The 21,760-nt window shown below is 37.2% G+C and overlaps 1 protein-coding gene across 2 annotated transcripts; it reads left to right on the forward strand.

Annotated features, from left to right (window-relative positions):
• caly (calcyon neuron-specific vesicular protein) lies at window positions 1-21,488 on the forward strand. Of its 2 annotated transcripts, none has more exons than XM_052545023.1 (5): window positions 1-82; window positions 15,352-15,482; window positions 17,656-17,772; window positions 17,902-18,015; window positions 20,088-21,488. In XM_052545023.1, exons 2-5 carry the CDS (start codon window positions 15,354-15,356, stop codon window positions 20,256-20,258), a joined length of 531 nt encoding a protein of 176 aa, XP_052400983.1. In that variant the 5' UTR covers window positions 1-82; window positions 15,352-15,353; the 3' UTR covers window positions 20,259-21,488. The 2 variants fall into 2 exon arrangements, with proteins under 2 accessions (XP_052400983.1, XP_052400982.1); XM_052545022.1 differs by lacking the exon at window positions 1-82 and adding an exon at window positions 13,140-13,270.
• Window positions 21,489-21,760: the final 272 nt, after the last annotated feature.

A 21,760-nucleotide genomic window follows, 5' to 3' on the forward strand; every position in this document is an offset into this window, starting at 1 on the left:
AGACATGGCCTCGAAAAGGCACCAAGAGTCGGGGGCGGAAAACAGAAGAAACAGCGGGATGATGCTCGCGCGTCGCTTGCAGGTAAGACAATGTTTCAAATAAAAATTTTAGTTTTAAAAGAACGGCGTTAGGTAACGACGTTATTTTTTCAGTAACGCGGTAATCTAACTAATTACTTTTCCCGTCGTTACAATGCCGTTAACGTTACTGAACGTTAAATGCGGTGCGTTACTATGCATTCATTTAATAAACTATGCAATCCGAACGCACCCCTGGCTCACAGAGCGAGTGAGCAGGTGGGTTAATAACGAGATAAGCGGTTGTGATTGGCTAAGGCAGAGTCATGTGTCATGAAAAGTTGTCATTTTCAAGGTGAAGATATAAGCACTACTTCAAATTCATTGTGGTCAAAGGCAAGAACGTGCATGTAATGTGTACATGCAATGTGTGACATGCATCTACAAAGCTAGTGGCCAAAAACACCCTTTCTTACAAAGATAATACTTGAAGTGCAGGATAAAACTCTTGCTGTCTGTTGACGTGCAATAAATATTGAAAGTTATGTAGGCTACCTGTCTGTTCTACTCATTTCAACTGACTTGTGAAAACTGCAAAAAAAAAAAAAAAAAAGTACAAATTCTCTGACATGTAGCAACTTTTTTTCTTTTTTTACAGTAACGAGGTTTTTCCCTGGTAATGAGTTACTTTTATTATAGAGTAATTCAGTTACTAACTTTTTGGAACAAGTAGTGAGTAACTATAACTAATTACTTTTTTTAGGTAACGTTCCCAACACTGCTGTGGGCTGATTTTGCAGCTAGAAAATGTAGGCGTGTGCCTCTGTAGGGCCTCTGACAACTGATGGTAGAGAGAATGTTTAAAGGGGGGGTGAAATGCTTGTTTTCACTCAATATCCTGTTAATCTTGAGTACCTATAGAGTAGTACTGTATCCTTCATAACTCCAAAAAGTCTTTAGTTTTATTATATTCATAAGAGAAAGATAGTCTGTACCGATTTTTCCCGGAAAAACACGACCGGCTGGAGGCGTGACATGTGGGCGGAGCTAAAGAATCACGAGCGCCAGTAGGCTTTTGCGTTGAGAGCGTTTGAAAGCTGTGACATTACCGTGAGGAAAAAACCAACCAAAACAAACCATGGCTAGCAGTCAGATTCTGCGTATATTTATGATCCAGAATCAGATCCAGAGGCTGAAATTTAACAAGAGCAGCATCAGCAATGACATCTCTATGTGGTACGTACTGAAACTGTATATATTTGCTTAGCGGTTTTGGAAAATGACTAAGTTCCACTTTGTCGTCTTTTTTTTTTTTTTAAGCTGTACATGTGGAAAGTGCAGTTTGATGACAACATCGCATGTTGTTTACTTGATGTGCTTACGCGCCGATAGCTAAGTTAACAACACAGAGATATTTGAAGCAGTTTTACTCACCGCATGTGGTTCCAACACACGATCGTGACCCTTTTCCGTTGGGACTGCATTATCCTTAAGAAATAAACGACGTGCAATCCGAAATGCAGGGAACAAACAAAAACACTTGCACAACTCCGTTGATGCTCTGTAAAAATAAACTCCATCCACTGGTCCCTTAATGCTGTTTCTCTTTTGGTAATCTGTGCAGGGTTGTCTTGCCCTGGCAACCAAAAACACACTCCTTTTGTGACATTTCGCGACGCTCTCGCTCTGATCAGTGATTGTCTGTGCTCAGCCTCTCAGTGCTCTGCTATACAGGAGCGCGCGCTCTTCCGGCAGAAGTGCCTTAGGACCCATATAAGGAAATTCCGCTCCATCTAACGTCACACAGACCCATAATCGAAAAAAACTTTCCGAAACTTGTGACAAACTGGAAGGAGTATTTTTGGAACAGAAATACTCCTACAAACGTACAACTTTTTTTTGGAACTTTGTCCATGTTTAGAATGGGAATCCAACTCTTTAACAGTGTAAAAAACTCAGTATGCATGAAATAGCATTTCACCCCCCCTTTAATATAGTTCTATAGAATAGCAGAATGGTCTCTTTATAGAGATGTAGTCCCTCTGTTGAGTAATTTCTACTGTGCAGTTATGCATGGTTATTTGCAGTTTAAAATGTGCACTTTACAATTCATACTTCATAAAATTCATACACTTATACGGTTATTTGCACTAAACTTTTTTTGCACTTTTAACTTTCTGTGTTTACATTGTTCAGTTCCAATTATTAATTTGCAGCAGTTATTTTGGAAGTAAAGAGAACCTAACTAAGAAATTCTGAATGGTAGCTATTTCTTTGGTTGGTGGGTTGGTGGGTGGGTGGTTGGGGAGGGGCGGCACCGCCAAGCATTTGTGCATATGGGCACCCAAATGGCTAGCACCGGCCCTGGACATGACATTTGCCAATTATGGTTACCCATACTCGGAATTGGTGCTCTGCATTTAACCCATCCAAGTGCACACACACACAGCAGTGAGAAGTGAACACACACCCAGAGCAGTGGGCAGCTATATATAAAGCATTCAGTGCCTTGCTCAAGGGCACTTCAGCCAAGGGTATTGAGGGTGGAAGAGAGCACTGTTCATTCACTCCCTATCACCTACAACTCCTGCCAGCACCAAGACTCGAACCAGCAACCTTCTGGTTACTTGTCCAGCTCTCTAACCATTAGGCTGCCCAACCCTGCTCCTGACGATCGACTGTCCTGCAAAGTTTGGCTCCGACCCTAATCAAAAACACCTGCCTTTAATTTTTAAGTGAGCCTGAAGACCTTAATTAGTTGCTTCAAATGTGTTTGATTAGGATTGGAGCTAAACTTTCCAGAACAGTCGATCGCCAGAAGCAGGGTTGGGCACCCCTGCATAAGGCCATAGCTGCCCCCATTAAACCCATTAAGTGATCTGTTAGGTTTCATGGTTTTAATTAGCTTTAAATAAGTGCCTGTAAAATAACAATTATATCTGGAAAAGCCTTAGATGGAAAAGGAGGATTATGCCATTGCCACATCAAAATCAAGAACTGGGAAGGATGCCCTTTTTCAGACATACTGGATAAGTTGTCATCAACTCATTCGTCCAGTATGCAGACTTATTTTTTTATTTTATTTTTTGCCATTGATGCAGAGATCCAGTAAGTCAAAACAGAGATATCGATCGGCTGATAAAAGAAAAACTTAGCAAAAATGAGACCAGACCGACATGTTTGCAGCTAAATGTTTTGTATTTAGTTAGATTAAGGTTTTCTCCTCTTTGTTTTTTGGAGCACAACTCAACGGAAAGCACCAGATTGCGAAATATCTTGGCTGTCTAAATATTCTCTTTGACCTTTGAGCTCTATGATAGCAAGCTTAATTTACTTTAAAACCTTTTCTAAGAGAACTAAATTGTGTTTACATTATCAGTACCTTTATGCAAACTCGGAACTCTTAGCACTTGACAGTGTATTTGCAGTGTGTATTACAGTCATTTGCTCGAGCAGTTTTGTGCACGTTGTGTAAAGCTGTTTGGCAGTAAGACAACATTCTTTTTTGGTTAAGTAAATCATGCCCAGTGTGTCTGAGAACCATAGTGGTTTAGAGGAAAACGAAACCTAACTATTTTTTGTCTTCTGTTATTCCGTTTAGTCCATTTAGTCTTTTAGTCTTCAAAGCTGCAATTATGTTTTTTTTTTTTTTTTTATTTTACATGCATCAGTATAGTCTTCAGATCATTCAACACATTTACATCTGTTAAACATAATATTAAATAGCAAAATTCAAACAGAAAAACGACAAATATTTGGTAAGAATTTTTTTAAGTCTGTTTCAATGCTGTATTTGTTTGACCAATAAATGCAATCAAAATCACTGTTTTTTTATTTTAATACATTTTTAAATGTAATTAATTCCTCTTTTGCAAAGCTGATTGCCAAGAATCCCATCATTACTTCAGTCTTCAGTGTCATTTGATCCTTCAGATCTCATTTTAATATGCTGATTTGCTGCTCAGCAAGGATCTCTTTTATTATTAATGTTGTGCTGCTTAATGTTTTTTTGTGGAAAGCAGGACGCTTTTTTTTTCTCAGGAATATTTGATGAATAGAAATTCAAAACAATAGAAATCTTTGCTAAATAGAAGTATTAATTTATTTAAGACATATTTCTAACCCCAAACATCAAACTCTGAATTGCTATAACAACAGAAACAGAAATGTCCATCCATTTGGATAAAATAGTCCCTGATATTCATTAAACCTATGTTTTTAGCCTGTGTGACAACTAGTCCCTATTTCTTATCTCAAAAATCATACTATTTAATAAACTGGAAATAAAATAATTAATTGCAACGTTTATGATTATTGCAACATATTCCGAGGCTGTTTGTCCTCATCATTTTTGTCTCCATCAGAGCCAGTACAGAGGGTCCTGATTTGAACATGCCGTGCTCTTCGAGTCTGTCGAGTTTAGTAATACATTGTCAGGTCCAGAGAGAGCCCTGGGCTTGTGTGCCACCACTGAACCTGTGGTGGCCAAAGACATGCTGGGTTGTTTGGCCATGCGCAGCGGGGACAGATGGGAGCCCCGGAGGGGTCCAATAAAAGGGTAGGTGGGTTGGGACTCATATGGAGTCTAAGTAGTCATCCAGACTCTGGCTCTCCTGGAGCTCGAGAATTGTAAGTGGGACGATCTACAGAGGTCAGAAGCCTCCTGGGCTTCATGCTGGAACTGACAGAGTGAGAGATAAAAACACTTGATCCATGCCTGATTTATTTCAAATGAATCACATTTTCTTAAAACAATCTTATGGCATCAGTATTGAATCAAATCAGCTGTTAATATTCCTATCACCAGTGTTTTGGTCTGTTCTATGCTCCTTGGAATTTAAGGCCTCTTATCTTTTTGTTTTAGCTTTTTTTTATGATTTGATTTTGCCAAGTTATTTCTCTTTTATATGATTGTGTGTTTTGGTCAGAACATGTTTATCTGTAAGCTACACAACCCTCTGATCTACTGTACTTATGCATGCATTTTATATAATTTTACTTGTACACTCTGTATTTAACTCCACATTAAGTCTTGTGCAATATTTGTTGAGATTTCAATCTTTAGATTTATAGTATGCTTGTTTCGAGTTACAGCTTGACATAACAGTTGACTGAACTTGGCTCTAGACTGAACAAATAAGATGGAAGATATTCATATTTTTACAGCGATTAACGAATTGCGAAACTCGCTCCTGAATTTGTGCCATCTCTCTTTCGTCACTCAAACATATTCCCACGGAGCAAACAATTGATCCTTGGTTCACATGATTAAAGACACGTGAGAGTTATCTATATTCCTTCATGGTTTCATACCTTTTGAATAAGTAAACAGATCAGGTTACAAGATTTCTCACACCCGTTACTCAAAAAAACATTTTAGCATTGAATATTTGATTGTTGCATAACATAAGCCATTAAGAAATGAGAGAAATAATAAAAATATATTCACTGCTCATGATCTTCAAAAGAACTCATAACCATTGTTATGCAATGTGTCTTTTTATTTATCTATTATTTGCTTAGAACAAATTTCAATAGTACAAAACGTTTAGTTAATTGTTTGAAAATTAATATCACTTATAGGGTTGTCAACTAATTAAAAAACTAACTGAATTAATTAAATTAAATGCTAATTGAATGATTATTCGTTAAAACTTACTTTCCAAGATATATTCTGTTTAATTCTTAAATGCTAGAATGCATCTTGTGGGTGCATCTTGTTTTTGTAATTGTACTAAATTAATGATAATTTAAATTAATTATATTCATTTTTCTATTGTACTTATTATTTTACTTGTTATACGTATTTATAGGTGCACAGCCTATAGTTTATTTATATACTTTTTTAAATGCCTTGACAATTCAGTTTAATAATGGCTTGAGAGGTCAAAGAGCATAAAAATAATCTGTCTAGTGCTTAGTAACACAATAACTGTGACCTCTATACTTTATCTCTATTTGGACCGAATTGAGACAGGAAAAGGAAATTACCAATCCTGATTAGACCATGGATGATGAAAACATTCAAATATATGTACAGTCAAATGGAGAAATATTCAGAAACGGGAAGCAGACAAATGATTAATCCATGACACCTGGAACTGACGCAACACAGCATGCGCAGAGCCAAGATCTTTTCTTTTACTGTATCTTAAGAATGAGAGGGATGAGAATATCCAGCATTCTGTGGAAATTCACTGAGCTCAAGTCCCTGAACACTATACGCTTCTCGCTAAAGCTAAATCATGAAGAACCAGTCAGTAATGAGCAGGCAGCATTCCTCTGGTGAACATCTGGGGATTTACAGCAGGCCTCGGTGCTCATATTCCTTCTCCTTATTATGATTAATCTCCATGGAATGTTTTAGGGAAAGCATAACCTTCAACATACTTTCACAAGGAAACCTCACTCAGGCTACATAACTAAAATGTCATTTTGGGACTGCGGTTCAGCTTTTCATTCCAGAAGATTTAGTAATTCTAAAGCTACAATAATGTTTATAGTTGACATTTTAGGTTTATTTTATTATTCATTTATTTCTTTTATATATATATAATTTATATTATAATATATTGCATTTTATAAACAGCTTTATAACAATATAATATAATATAATATAATAATTTTCAGAACCACTTCTTGTGATATGAATCACAAGCATACTGGTCCTAAAATAATATAATATTTAACCAATATCAAGCAAATGTCAGCCAATTCAAAATACAGCATGAATGTATGATAACCCTTGTAAACAGCAGCTAAATGAACAAAAATTGAATACATATACATTTACATTTAGTTATTTTACAGATGCTTTTATCCAAAGTGACTTACAATTGGGGGATTCGTGAAGCGATTCTTCTTAAAGAGGCAAACAGACACATGAAGTGCTTGTAATACCAAGTTTTAGGCATTGTTCGAATAAGTACAAGCTAGAAAGAGAAGGAATTAATAAAGGGAAAGGTTTTTTTATGATTAATTCAAGTAGCTATGAAAAAGATGAGTTTTCAGCTGTCGCTTGAAAATTGCCAAGGATGCAGCATTCCGGATAGGGATTGGAAGATCATTCCACCAGCCAGGAATGGTGAACGAGAATGTTCTTGAAAGTGATTTTGAGCCTCTCCGTGATGGTACCACGACGTGTCGCTCACTAGCATATCTCGGACTTCTGGAGGGGATGTAGATTTTCAAGTGACCACAACTAGGGAAGTCGTGGCCTAGTGGTTAGAGAGTTTGAATCCTAACCCCTAGGGTTGTGGGTTCAAGTCTCGGGCTGGCAATACCATGACTTAGGTGCACTTGAGCAAGGCACTGAACTCCCAACTGCTCCCTGTGTGCGTGCGTGCATGTGTGTGTGCACTTGGAGGCAGCTGTGGCCTAATGGTTAGAGAGCCAGACTAGTTACCAGAAAGTCGCTGGTTCGAGTCTCGTGCTGGCAGGAGTTGTAGGTGGGAGGGAGTTAATGAACAGTGCTCTCTTCCACCCGCTGGATCTGCCTACTGCTGTGGGTGTGTTCACTTCTCACTGCTGTGTGTGTCCACTTGGATAGGTTAAATACAGACCACCAATTCTGAGTATGGGTAACCATACTTGGCAAATGTCATTACTTTTTCACTTTCACTTTGGATGGGTTAAATGCAGAGCACGAATTCTGAGTATGGGTCACCATACATGGCTGAATATTACATCACTTTAAGATTCATAGTAGTGAGTGGAAGTAGGCAGGTCCTGAGCCTGTGGCTGTTCTATATCCAAGCATCAATGTCTTGAACTAAATTCAAGCCGTAACTGGAACCCAGCGCAAGGAGATAAAGAGAGGTGGAGGTGCATTCTGAATCATTTGTAGAGGTTTGATTGTGCTTGATGGAAGTCCAGCCAGAAGAGCATTGCAGTAGTCCAGTCTAGAAATGACCAGGGCCTAGACAAAAAGTTGTGCAGCATGCTGCACTAGAAAGGGCATGATCTTCCTGATGTTAAGAAATTATGATTTAGAATCAACTTTTGCAACCCGTAGGGCTTCTGTGACTGACAGTAGCACAGTCTCACATGAATGAGCACTTCTGAAACTTGACCAGTTAGCATCCAGTTTGTTGTTCTGTGAAATAAACTATGATGGCTGGTTGAAAATAACTCTTTCGCTATGAATTGAAGGAGAAAGACAGGTCTGTAACTATCTGTAAGTGAAGTGTTAAATGTAGTTCCCTTTCGAAAGGGAACTCCATGCTGCATCCTCTAGAGGGCATTTCCATAGTGCCCTCTAGAGGACACAGCGTCTCGTTCCCTATTCTAAGGGAACCATGATTACATGCGTAACCTGAAAAATGTTTTTGAGCACTGGGGTTACACGAGCCTGGTTGAATGATGTGGGAAAGGTGCCTGTGAAGAGAGATGTGTTTATAATGTGTTAGAGTGCTGGTAAACGTGTAAGAGAGATTGCTTGGAGAAGGTGTGAGAAGATTGGATCTAGAGGGCATGTTGTAGGATGGCTACAACTCAGCAATTATTCCCGGATCGCTAGATTTTGCACTTTCATACTGCCAGTGATTACCCAAAATATGTGCGTGCGTTCACACACAACCCGTAAAGGTCCCATAAAGACATGTGAAGTCAGGATGTGACGTGTAATGTATGAGTCGAAAACGCTAGACACTTTAACTTTCACTTAAGCTGTCGAACGATCTCAGCCTCAGCGCGGAAAGTGAGGAACTAACTGATCTCTGCTTCATTACAGTTTAAAAAAAAAAATTTTTGTTGCGAACATTTTGCAAACATCTTCCTTCGAAACACCTGGTAAAAGAGTTGCGCTATGACGTGCGTCATCACTATGACATGGCATTTGTTCTGGCTTTTCTTCACACAGCGCTCGTTCCGGGACTGAACCCGGCAAAGTTAATAGGTCCCGGAATCAATCCCCGGGATGTGTTTGCATTCACACAGGAGAAGAATGCGGCAAAATCATCAGCTGTTGTAGAAGTGGTGGGAGGTGGTGGAGAGGGACATAGGAGATAATTTAATCATACTGAGTAACAAGCATTTCAGAAACGGTATTGTCAGCTGCTTTTACTGGTTTTGCTACTGTAACAAAAGTAGCTCCAAACAAAGCCTTAGTAAAACCTGCCTCTCTCTACTTTGTTCCTAAGTTTATAGAGTTACTGAAATAATTGTTTGAGTAATTGAATGACTCACTAAATTGTTTCATTCTTATAGAAATGAGCATGTTTGAACAAATCAGTTGAAGGAATGATGCTTTAATCATAAAATCAGTCTAATGTTTCTTCCTGAATGAACCAGTCTTTGTGAACAAATTGTTTGAGTGAATGACTTAACGACTCACTAGCCTGCTTCTTCGAATTAGCATTTGTAACTAATTTAGTTCCAGAATGAGTGTTTTTGAATGAATTGTGGGCCTATCCAATTTTTTTTGCAATGTGAAAGTAAGGTAATGTGTCCCAGAAATAGGCACTGTTACCTTGTGTCAATACCATCATTTGGAACCCAAGGCCCGGAGTCTGTTTATAGTGACAGCTATGATATTAGTCCCGCCCAAACTCCCGCAAACTCAATCTCAAGCACACAAACACAACGCCACAGCTGATTTTTATAGCATAAAATAACTAAAACAATAAAAAAAAATGCTTGAACATACAATAGTATGATAATAACACAGAAACAACAACAGTAATTTGATATTTTAGTTTGGCTCACATCCCATAATTTTTTTACATGAGGGAGTGGTTTCTAACCTGTACTGCAGGCAGCCACCAGGGGGTGGAATGTTTTAGGATGCATTTCCCAAAAGCACTGTAAACCGATGGAGCGATGATCAACTTCGGCTTACGATGCTTTTGGGAAGCGCAGCCCTGGTCACGCAGGATGCGTGCGGCTGGTGCAACCCACTTGTGATAGACTGTCAATTGCTGCCACCTACTGGCATAATATGTAAATTACAAAAAATATATAAAAAATATAGTATTATATGATCGTACTTCTGACATATAAACATAAACTTGCAGTTCGCATTTATTTTTTATCTTCTTTAATTGGCACTCATGTAAAACATGATTGTTGATTGAATGATAGAATGAGCGTACCCTACAGGGAGGAGAAGAAAATGAAGGGTTGGAAGGAATGCCTACAGTTTCATCTTCGCCATGTGGAGTTGTATAAACCTGGAACATTCAAATGGACAAATCAGTAGAGCAGAGAATACATAGACCAGTGTAGAATATAAATATTACATGAAGCAGCCAGCAACATACGAACATGTCAATCCACAGGCTTTGATCTCCATCTGCTGCTTTGTAGTAACAGAAATACCAAACACTTTTGCTTAGACGGAGGAGGTTGTAACCGAAGGAGGAATACTTCTGATTTTATTCCTATCGCCACAGTCCAGACTCCATCTGCACGGAAAGAGATTTCGTTTCTGAGACATCATTAGACATAAAACGACTACTGCTATAATTGTGTGTTTGTGATTCATAAACGACTACTGCTATAATTGTGTGTTTGTGATTCTTGCACAGGCATTTGATGCGCAGATGAGATGAATGTGGCCTTTGTCTATCTAAGCAACATTAATCACAGACAAACAACACGGCTGCTGTTGCAACTGGTACTTTCCAAACTTTACAGCTGAACTTATTCAAACATGTTTCTTTTTTTAATGAGAAGGAGTGAAATGTTCAACCTAACTTAGGAACAATAATACTTCTGAAATGTTTAGTTGGACATTTGTCTAACATTTTTTTTTTTATGTTAGGCCTAATTGTTTCAGAACATACAGAGAACATTCAAAAGCAAGGTACCCGTAATGTTTGCAACATTATAAAATGGCATGTTTCCTGAACTTTAATATGATTAAGATAAAAAAAGTATTAAAAAAAAAAACTAGACATTTTTACCATTCAAACAACATTCAGAAATAACTGTATAATATTTATGGTGTTACATAATTTATTATCAAATGTTTTTATTCCCTTTTATTTGGGGTGAGTGACTTTTGGAGTTTGGAAGTATCTTCAGTGTTGCTTATGTTTCTGCAGTCTGGAGTGTCAAAGGCCTCTCTGAATTCATTCTGCCCACATCCCATAATTAACCAAACCACACCTGACCTTTAGAGTTACAGCAAAAGAGGGCAAATTAGTTCAGGTGATTATCTGATGCCAACATTTTCAGTAATTGGGAGTCTATTATATGAATGATGAGGAACAACTGTGAACAAACACACACACATACACTTACACACACACACTTAATTTGACATTATGCTCTTATCCTCACTGACCTTTATAATTACAGGAAAGTTTAGTTTTGATTTAATAACTCTAGATTAGACATGCTTTGTTGGGGTTTAGATAAAAAAAGGGGTATTTTCTTTCACACTTTGCCAAGTATTCAGTGATGTAAACATAAATTTGATCATGTTTACATTGAGGAAGATACATGGAAAATTGCAAAATGTTGATTAATATTTCTTACCCGTTCATCTTGAGAAACAAGAATACTATTAAAAAACACATCATAAGCAATTCAAATGAGCATGTTTTGTTTTGGAAAAGAGTACATATTCACCCATCGCCCAGATGTTCCCAGCTTCCCACGTAGGAAATGAAAGTTAGGGTGCTTTGTGTGCTTGGGAAGGACAGTTTGGGAAGAAGCTGGCTCAAAAGCACTCAGTTCCAAAGAAAAACTATTTATCAGCTCTCAGGGGCGCACTCAAAGCTGTCACATGATTTCTGTGCCTTACCAGCAGCTGTGGTTTTGTTTGAGCATGTGCTTGATATTAAAACATTTAATAGTTAACACAGTACTAAATACCAAAAACATCTACTAACTTATCTCTGTACATTTGGTAACTCTATATATTATAATTTTCAGGCTTGTGTAAATATAAATGTTTAACATTTAGTGTAGCTTATAAATTTATCCCGTGACTGGCATTTCCCAACATAGGCTTCCTTTAGATTACTTGTGGCATTAAAGCAGTCACCAGCAGGATAAGGGTCACTTCAGTCCCAGTTACTGTAAATACTGTAAGTGGTGGAAAGCTTCCAGGACTGACCTGGGATTATCCCCTCAACATCCGTGATAAATCTGGAAAGAGCAGTTCAGTAGTTTGGCATGTGCCCTTTCATTTCGTGTGGAATTTGGGGTAGGAATAAGATGGAGAGTCGTGTTTAAAACAAATTAATTATTTTAAAAGCCACACTGCCATCTAGTGACAACTTAGACACAGTGAAATCCTGAATACATAAAATGGCCGAAAAATAAAATGGTAAAAATAAAAAGGATTTGTTCAGCTGTCTTAAAGTTTAGTCAGACTTGGCCAGGTGACCTTTGACGTCTGAATAAAAAAAAAAAACACAAAAAAAATAATCATCCACTTGAATACTACAACTATATATACACTCAGAAAATATTCATAATCATAACGAATCAAACTACAGTAAACCTGGTATAAATATGCAGATCTGAAGGACTAGATGAATGAGTTGGCAAAATAAATGCATTAAGTTTGGTAAATTCACAGCACGTCTCCTGCAGAGAGGTGATAAAATGTTCATAAGCTCAGACAGGGTTGAGTCTGATAGCAGAGAGAATTCATGTACTAAATAACCAAATGTGTGTGTGTTTGTGTGTGTGTTTGGTCTGACCTAAATAAAATACATCTTGGTTATTTAGTTGACTTAAATGTAAATTTTTGTAAAACTTTTGCTTCTTAATTAACTTTTTTTTTGTGACAACTAGCCCCCATATGTACGTTTAACTAATTTTCCTTTAATCTAACATCTCATAGACTAAATAAAATGCAACGTTTTATAATCTAGATGAGACGTACAATAAAATAAAACAAAATAATTATAGCGTACTAATTTACTGCTAAATATAACTTTTGTGTCAAAGGTAGCTACTTTACACATATTGTCACAATTAATAATTTAAGCTAATTTAAATTCCACTTGCTTTAAAAATCCTTTTGATCCGCGTAAGCACGAAGGATTATTTTTGCTGCATATCTGACATTTTTACTGTCCTTTCCTTCACATAAATCACCGAGCACACATGCTCAAAGTAATTGTGGATATGTGTAGAATGGGATTTGTCACATTGATCAGCCAGTTATCTGCTGCGATACCGCTGACATCAAACAGCAGCGACGGGAGCGCGCTTCAGTCAATCACACACACACACACCGCCATAATAACAGTAGCTCTCCATCAGCATCAACAACACATCCGCAGGGGAAGCAGTGAGTATCTCTTCTGCATTCAGTTCCGACGGAAAAAAAATCGTATGCTGTGTTATTCAAAACTGTATATCGTTTATTCTCTGCCGTTTCCAAGCGGATAAGACAAGAGAATGCGAGATAGAAACGTAGAATTGATCGAAAATTCGCTTTATCCCTCAGTATATCATAAGAAAGAAAAACATCCATCATTATTTTGACGTATGATGCCTCACTGAAACGCACAGCTGTTGCGTAATAATGGTACAAGGTGAGCGCGTAATGACGTGTGATGAATTACAAATTACGCTTAAATGCTTACGTTTGTCTTGTCCGTGTGTTTGATAATGAATTCTGATTTGATAAGCGTCCAGTGATGCTGTATTGGTCTGTGGACAGCGCAGACATCATCTGGACGCCTCACACATGCTGATGTGCTGCTGTTCAATGTGGGCATCTCAGATAACCTTGATAGAGCAAATAAGGTGTTCTGTGGAAGAGCCAATGAAACACGCCTGTTCCGTGGCCTCCGGTGTCTTCCACGTGAAGTGATTGTATCTGAAAAGGAACGTGCAATTATTTATTTTAATACAGCTTCAAATATAATGCATTGTCAAAATAGCATTAATGGCGTCTTTAACAATAATAATAATAAAAAAAAAGGGGTTATAACATTTACATCATTTGGTATTAAAACTACAAATAGATAGACACATTTCAACAACCAAAATGTCAAATACAAAAAAGCAAGTGATCCATGATTAGAGAGTTAATGTCTATCAGACAGCCTTTTCACATCTAAATCAGCTGTTTTTGCTTGAGTAATCTCTAGGCCTATATGAAGATTTTTGTGATTTGCAAAGAACAGTCCGTTTTAAAGAACATTTTCAAAAATCATGTTTTTTTGTTTTTTTTGTTTTATCCTGCATTCCAATATCAATCAAACTCCAGTTGGGTATTTTGATTAAATAATAATAACTAAAAAAAACGATAAACACAGAAAAAAAAACATGATTTATGCAAACTGACTTTTGCAAATAAACTCATCATAATGCACCAAAAAAAAAAAAACCTTACTTGCTATTCGGAGCTGATCTCCACCTAAAATCCACTCAAAAATCATTTTAAATAAGAATAGCTGCAATTATGGAAATGTCTAATCAGTTAAGCTTTTATTGGCTGGTGCCGACAATCTCAAAATGGCTTAATGTGGGCTGAGGTGTCCATCTATCACTAGTGATTGTTGTGTTTATGTGTTTTGTATTCTGGAGAGGGCTCTGTAATAGCCTATTAGCTTGGAGAAAGATAATTAGAGAGAGCTGTAACCTATCAGATGTTTTCCTTAGTCGGCTAATGAGTAAGACATGAGACAGTGTGTGTGTTGGTGAATTAGCATGCACAGACGCGAGTGTGTGTACACGCACACTCAGTCATAATGACATGGAGAGAGATTCACAGTAACTGAGTAACAACATCAGAACCCTCAGAGACAGACTTAATGGAGAGATATTTACTGTCTAACTAGTTCTAAATGGAAAACATCAACCAACAGATGCAGTATTATCAGAGTTACAAATCCTCTCTGGTGAACGATGGCATGGAATGATGAAATTATGCAATAACATCAATTAGTAACTGTGACTCTTAATTTCTCTTAAGAAATATATTTAGTTCAACCGAAATACATATACACACACACACGCACGTTTGTGTGTGTGCATATATACTATGTAAAATAAGTGTGTGTATATATGTGTGTGTGTGTGTATACATACGTATATTACATTAAATTATATTGCACCAATAAGAAAAAACACAGCAAAAGGATAGGAAACCAGGTCCAAAAACCTCTCCAAGCAAGTAATTCAAATGATTTATTGAACATAAAAACTGCTTTTAGATGAAAACATCACAATAAACAAAAAAAAACAAAAAAATCCTGTTATAACACAAAATTGCTAAGTAATGAAAAGTAAGACACTTACTGAAAGGAAATTGTATAAGTATTTGTTTGAATATATTGAGTTCATTTGCATTTTTTTTTTTTTTTTTTTTTTTTTTTTTTTTTGCTGAATGTAGGATCTAATCATTCATGTATGCTTCAGATATGGTGAAATTAGGCAGTAACCTGGTGGACAAGATGGAGAGACAGCCGTCGGAGGAGGACGGTTTTGACAACATCCCCCTCATCACTCCACTGGAGGTGGGCCAGTTACAGCAGCCTTTCCCTGATAAGGTAATTACCATTCATGCATTAGAGAGCAGAACCCACACATAGCACCATATTAAAGACAGCAGCGCACCTCTGTTACGCATTACTCTGCATAAAACTTCATTAAGGGGAAGAATGTCATAGGAGACCGGAGGTGGACCGGCAGACATCCAGTACCACTGATACCATCAAAGACATTGTGGAAACCACCCCGATAGATCCCAGCGGATAGCCTGGCATGAAAGAAAGAATTCATGTGACACCATCAAGATTCGTTGTCACCGAAAGTCTTTGCAAAAGTCATCTGATTTTGCAAATGCACGCAAGCTAATTTCAGGACTCTCACAGATGGCTTATATCGATTCTAAGCTCTGTAAGAGGAAAGTGTAACGGATGGAAACGCACAGCAGAGTTTGGATTTAACTTTGCAGTGACTCATCTAAAAGATGACTAATGATATAGTAGTAGGTGTTTGCTCTCTGCATTTTTAATGTGCTGAAGTAACATCTTGTGTATCCTACAAACTACACTGTTTGAAAAACCTGCTTCTACCTATGTTTTTCCCAAACATATCTATACACACAATTCACTGTGGTTTCCAGCAGAAATGACCACTAGTGGCAGAAAAACATTGATTTGTATTCCTTTTCATGCAAATTATGATTACAAGGGCAGAGCGTTCATTGATAAGACTCATTATCCCACATATCTTTGCACAATACTATGTTATAACCTCAACAAACAGCCAAGTGCATGATTTGTAAGCTAGCATAATACATTTTGATGTTTGCATCACATTACCAGCTCTACAATTATGGCTTTTCTGACATAGTAAACTTGCTCGGTAGCACACCTGGTACAACACTGCACTTTCAGCGAGAAGCTAAAATGTCAAGGTTGCTTAAGCAAATGTGTTTTATCTTATGTTTGCTTTTGTTAAAGCTAGGGCTGTGCAAAAAATCGAATGCGATTTTCATGCACATCTCATCAGTAAAGACGCTCCTGTATTAGAAGTATCATCTCCAGCACGTGTGTTCAGATCAGGGTTGCCAGGTTTTCACAACAAATCCTGCCCTGTTGCTTCTCAAAACTAGTCCAAAACTAATCACGATTCCAGAAGGTTCCCAGATAAAAAAAAAATTGCTTCCCGGGGTTAAAATATACAGGGTTTTTTTTTTTTGGCATGGTTGTCTTGTAAAAAATTCGCATTTTAGGGGCTAAATATCACGTTATTGGTATTGGGGTAGCTTCGAACCGCGGACATGAAAAACTACCGCAGACTTGGCAACACTGGTTCAGGTGGAGCAGCAGTTACTACACAAGAGTCGTAGTCTACTGACAACAAACACAAAATCGCTTTCAAAATCGACAAAGAATCACCACCGATTTTAAAATCGATTTTGTGTAGATTGTCAGTGAATTACGGCTCTGTGTAGTAAATGCCAACCAATGTTGCCAAGTCTGTGGTTATTTTTCATGTCCGTGGGTCGAATCGACAATAGCAATAACGTGATATTTAGACCCTAAATTGCGAATTTTACCAAGGCAACCATGCCATAAAACTTACATTTTAACCCCGGAAAGCAATTTTTTATCGGGGAACCTCCTGGAAACGCGATTTTGGACTAGTTTCGAGAAGCAAACTGGGTAGGATTTGTTGTGAAAACCTGGCAACCCTGATCTGAACGCACGTGCTGGAGATATACTTCTAATTACAGGAGCGTCTTTACTGATGAGATGTGCATGAAAATCGCTTTCGATTTTTTTGCACAGCCCTAGTTAAAGCTATCGGTTAGGTTTAGGAGTGGGTCCTACATTTCTAAATCCTAAATTGGGCTTCAATCAGAGCACATAAGACTTGGATGGGATGTAATGTTGACTTGACTTGACTGTCCCAATAATTCCAAAAAGCCTCATTGTTGTGTGTCACTCAGTGGTGCGCAAACTGGTAGACCATATTGGACTAACAACAATCCACCTTAACATAGTCAAGATGTTCCTTGGAACATAATATCTTGTCGACCATTTCGAAACTTTTGAAAACACAGCTACTTGCTTCAGCTTGTTTTCCATTAGGGTTTCTAATGCTAACTCTGAAAGCAGCGAGCCCATTCTTGTGGTTTCTACCCAGCCCCCTCTCATCTTGTTCTTTGTTTGGACTATTTTAATAGTTCATTCTTTCTCTGTGACTCTATAGGTGATTGTGAAAACCACAGCGGAGTATCAGCTGAAGGAGAAGAAGAGGAAGCTGTATGTTCCGAGCATCAAGAAGCTAAACATAAACCTTTACGATGAGATGTCCGAGAAGCTGAAGGTAAATAAAGACGAGGCCAGATTGCCCAGCCTACTTAGATCTTGCATTTGTCTCTGTTAGTGAGGGAAATACAAGTATGAATAAAAAATGGAAGGCATAAATAGGTGTGTGAATGTCTGTGTTTTCCAGCTGACTGGGTTGATTATTATCACCTTGGCGTTCCTGGCGTGTCTGCTGCTGTTGGTCATGTATAAAGCGCTGTGGTACGATCAGCTCGGCTGCCCTGAGGGCTTCGTTCTCCAGGTACCCCGTATAGCACAAACACACCATGCTGAGAACATTTGTGGGCTACTTTACAAACCGTTTTTTCTCTGAAATGTAGATGAGAAATCACACTTCTGTAAACAAATGTCTCATTTGTGGCTCTAGTGAAAATTAGCCAGTGGTTGCCACCGGTATGACATCTCAAAATCATTTTCACCTCAAAACATATCCTTCTTTCTTTCATTGTGAATGAATCATCTGTGAATGGTGGTAGATAGCCACTAGATGAATAATAGTTTATACAGCAGCCTGTCTATTAGTAGTTTTGATTTTTAAGTTGCATTGTAACTCCGGCAAGTGGTGCCAAGTGACTTATGAGTGACTTTATGCATGACTCACTGAATCATTCATTCAACTCATTTGTTCAAAATTGCTGATTCATCCAGGAACAAAACATTTGAATTCAGTCAAATGATGATTCAAATTTAATTCACAATGTATTGAATTAAATTTGATTTGAAATTTAATTCAATACATTTCAGTTGAGTTTTCCTTGTGCTCCATGTGAGGATCTTAATTAGTTTGATGCACAATTTTTTTCTTTCAAGTTACCCACCTATGAAAGTCTTATTTCTGTTAGGATAGGTTAGGTTTTGGAGCCGAGCAATTAAGTATTAACTGCATCTTTTGTTGGTGTGGTATTCGTTTAAATGTACTTTGTTTGCAGCTCAGCAAAGCTTAGCTGCAGATCTTCAGTCTGCGGACAGCATCTGAAGCGGTGCATTAGCTTTGGTGGAGTGTGAGAATGTCTTTAATTAGTCTTAACCATGACTAAACTGTGATTAAGGCCTGCAGGGGTTTCCACCTCACCCTCTTTGATGCAGATACCACTGCCATAATTAGCATGCCACAGTAATGTAGCCTTGCTAACTTGAAGAGCGGGAAAATTGCCTCTTGTTAAGATGGAATGAGATTTATGGAAGCTTTGGCATGTTGACGTCCCTTGATTGACGTCTTTCAGTCGCAAAACACTTTTTTTTTTGTCTTTTTTCTTTTTTGTGGTATGTGTAAAGTGTCACTGTTTTACAAATTGGAAAAATAATAAATATTTCATAGTTTGCATTCCTAAAATAGTTTATCACTGTTTACGCTATGTAATCAGTTTTCATTTAAATTTAAGAACGTTGGAATTTTAAGATATATCGCTACTGGTTCTGTAAGTTTACATTTGTTTTATAAATTGTGCTCATGTAACTTTCCAAATAAATATATACTAAGATGTTATTCTAACTAGAAATATTTAAAACTTAATGTGTTTGTTCCATGCATAATATTTTGTAGATGGTACATTTCTTTTTTTCTGTATTGTATAAGATGATTGGGTTGTTTACATGCTCTTGTTAAGAATAACATATTACCACAGCAATCTTAATTTTGTGGCAGAATATAGTATGTGTATATTTTGCAGAGTATACAAACTGTCTATATGAAATTTACTCAAATGAGAATTTTGCACCAGAGCACATTACATATTCATTGCATATTGATGGATTAAAATAGTTAATATCATCTATTATATTATTATTATTATTATTATTTATTTGATATACACTAACAGAAACAATTTTATATTTTTGTTTTTATGATTATAAATGACCACTCATTTAATTAAACATGCACCATAATGAGATTTCGTCAAAAATCGTACTTTTGTTGTTGTTGTTTGTTTTGCTTGCCACACACACACACACACACACACACATATAACGAACAATATATTTTAACACTTCAGGTCATTGATTTTTACAGACATGTATTTTTTGTTGATGTTTGCTGACAATGTGCTAAGCTTCACGTCATCTCAACACATTTAGTTAAAATATTGATTTCCCTAATTTATGCTTGTGCGTAAACAGAAGTGGCAGGATTGTTGTTTCAGAGGCAGTTTTCAGCAGTTTGGCCGCTCTACCGATGCTATATCAACAGGAATGCAGCGCTGCATGACATTCACCTTTATGTTTGATTTATTACAGAACCTGCCTGACCTTCTCCATTCTAGTTAATGTATTCCTATATAACCTTTATTTGCAAACGTCTGCTTTCTAATCTAGCACAGACACTGCACCCCGTCGGCTCTGGAGATGTACTACCCTGAGCAGAACTCCAGGGGCAGCTTGTACACCGCCATGACCCACCTCAACCAGGCCAAGAAGAACATCCCAGAGCTGTCTCCTCCCTGGCTGCCAGTCATGAAGGACAAGGTGAACCACTCCGAGAAATAAGGGCGAGAAGGGGTCACTGTATTTTCCCTTTAGAGAGTTTATGAGGATGAAATTCAGATAATGTTGATGGTCAAGTCAATCGGAAGGCATTTATGTGTGTATTTCGTGTTTAAAATGGGAATTTTGATGGGAAAGGTTCTTCTGCAATACAAATGCTTTAAAAGAAATCTACTCCATACTTGATTAGAAGAGATCTAGACTCTGAAGCTCATCCGAACGTGTTTTAAATGTCACCACGCTGCTTTTCGACGGCACGTCTCACTGTGGCATTGCAGAATTAGTCGTGCTGCTTGTAATTCTGCAAAATTTGTTCACTGTTAGTTCTCACTTATGGTTTCATATGAAGTCATTTAGCTTAGTGTAATGAAGTGCGTGTCGGCTGTGAATTGTGTTCTAATGAACTGCAATGCAACTGAGAAATGAGTGCATTTACTAGAAAAACTATTCCAAAAACTCTGATCATTCTCCCTTAAATAAACTCTAACTACTGATTGTTGTCTTAAAGCAACGTGTATTTGATTTACAAAGAGAAAAGCGATTATTACACTTTTTCTGTACATTTTACTAAATGAGGTAATCTGACATTTTTTTTTCTTTTGGTTTAAAAAGTACATTTTATACACATTTGCATGCTTAAAAATATCCTAGAATTGAAATTAAAGATGTGAAAACCAATTAATTTGAATGTAAATAGGAGTAACAGTAAACTATTTTAGGTATTAGAAACAGTCATTTGTGTTTGTTTGTGTGCTGAAACATTTACACACAAAGCACCAGCAGCCATTTAAATGTTTATTAATGTTGTGGATCGTTTAAAAAGTTTGAGAATGTGATAACACCTCGTGAAGGTGAGTGACCTTTGAATTGTTTTTGTGGACATTTATCACTTCTACAGCAAATCTGTCCCAGCTGAATGTATAAACTTCCAAAAGCAGATTGAAACATGTTTCCCTTTTCTGTTGTTGGGTTTTATTTATTACTATGATTGTGCTTTATATTTATTTACTGTGATCTGATTTTTCTTTTCGGTTGCTAAATGTAAAGTTCTAATGTGCATTAATTTATGTATTTCTCTTATTCATTTGACTGGTGCTGGAAGTGAGAATTGAAGTTCTTGTAAGGTGCTGCAGGTGAAATCCTAAAGCCTGCAGTATTAGTTATTTCTGTGTGTGACAAACATTTGTTCATCCTCAGTGGATAATGACACAATAAAGGTTTCAGTATTCACCAGCGTGGGGTTCTATCATTGCGCTGGAGTTTCTACAACTGCAGTTGGTGTCCATATAATGGTGAATAGGTTGTATTATTCAGAAAAATCCAGAGCGGTGGTGCTGTAAATTTATAACACTTAATTCATAAACATTTAATTTATTATTTGTAGTGTTAATATTATTTAAAAATGGTGATGATGATAGCAATAATAACGATTATTATAGAACATAAATTAATTAAATAGGATTGAATAAAAACGTATTTACACTGGAATAATAAACTAATAATAA

This window comes from Carassius gibelio, chromosome B1 (assembly GCF_023724105.1).
Source record: "Carassius gibelio isolate Cgi1373 ecotype wild population from Czech Republic chromosome B1, carGib1.2-hapl.c, whole genome shotgun sequence".
NCBI lineage: Eukaryota > Metazoa > Chordata > Actinopteri > Cypriniformes > Cyprinidae > Carassius > Carassius gibelio.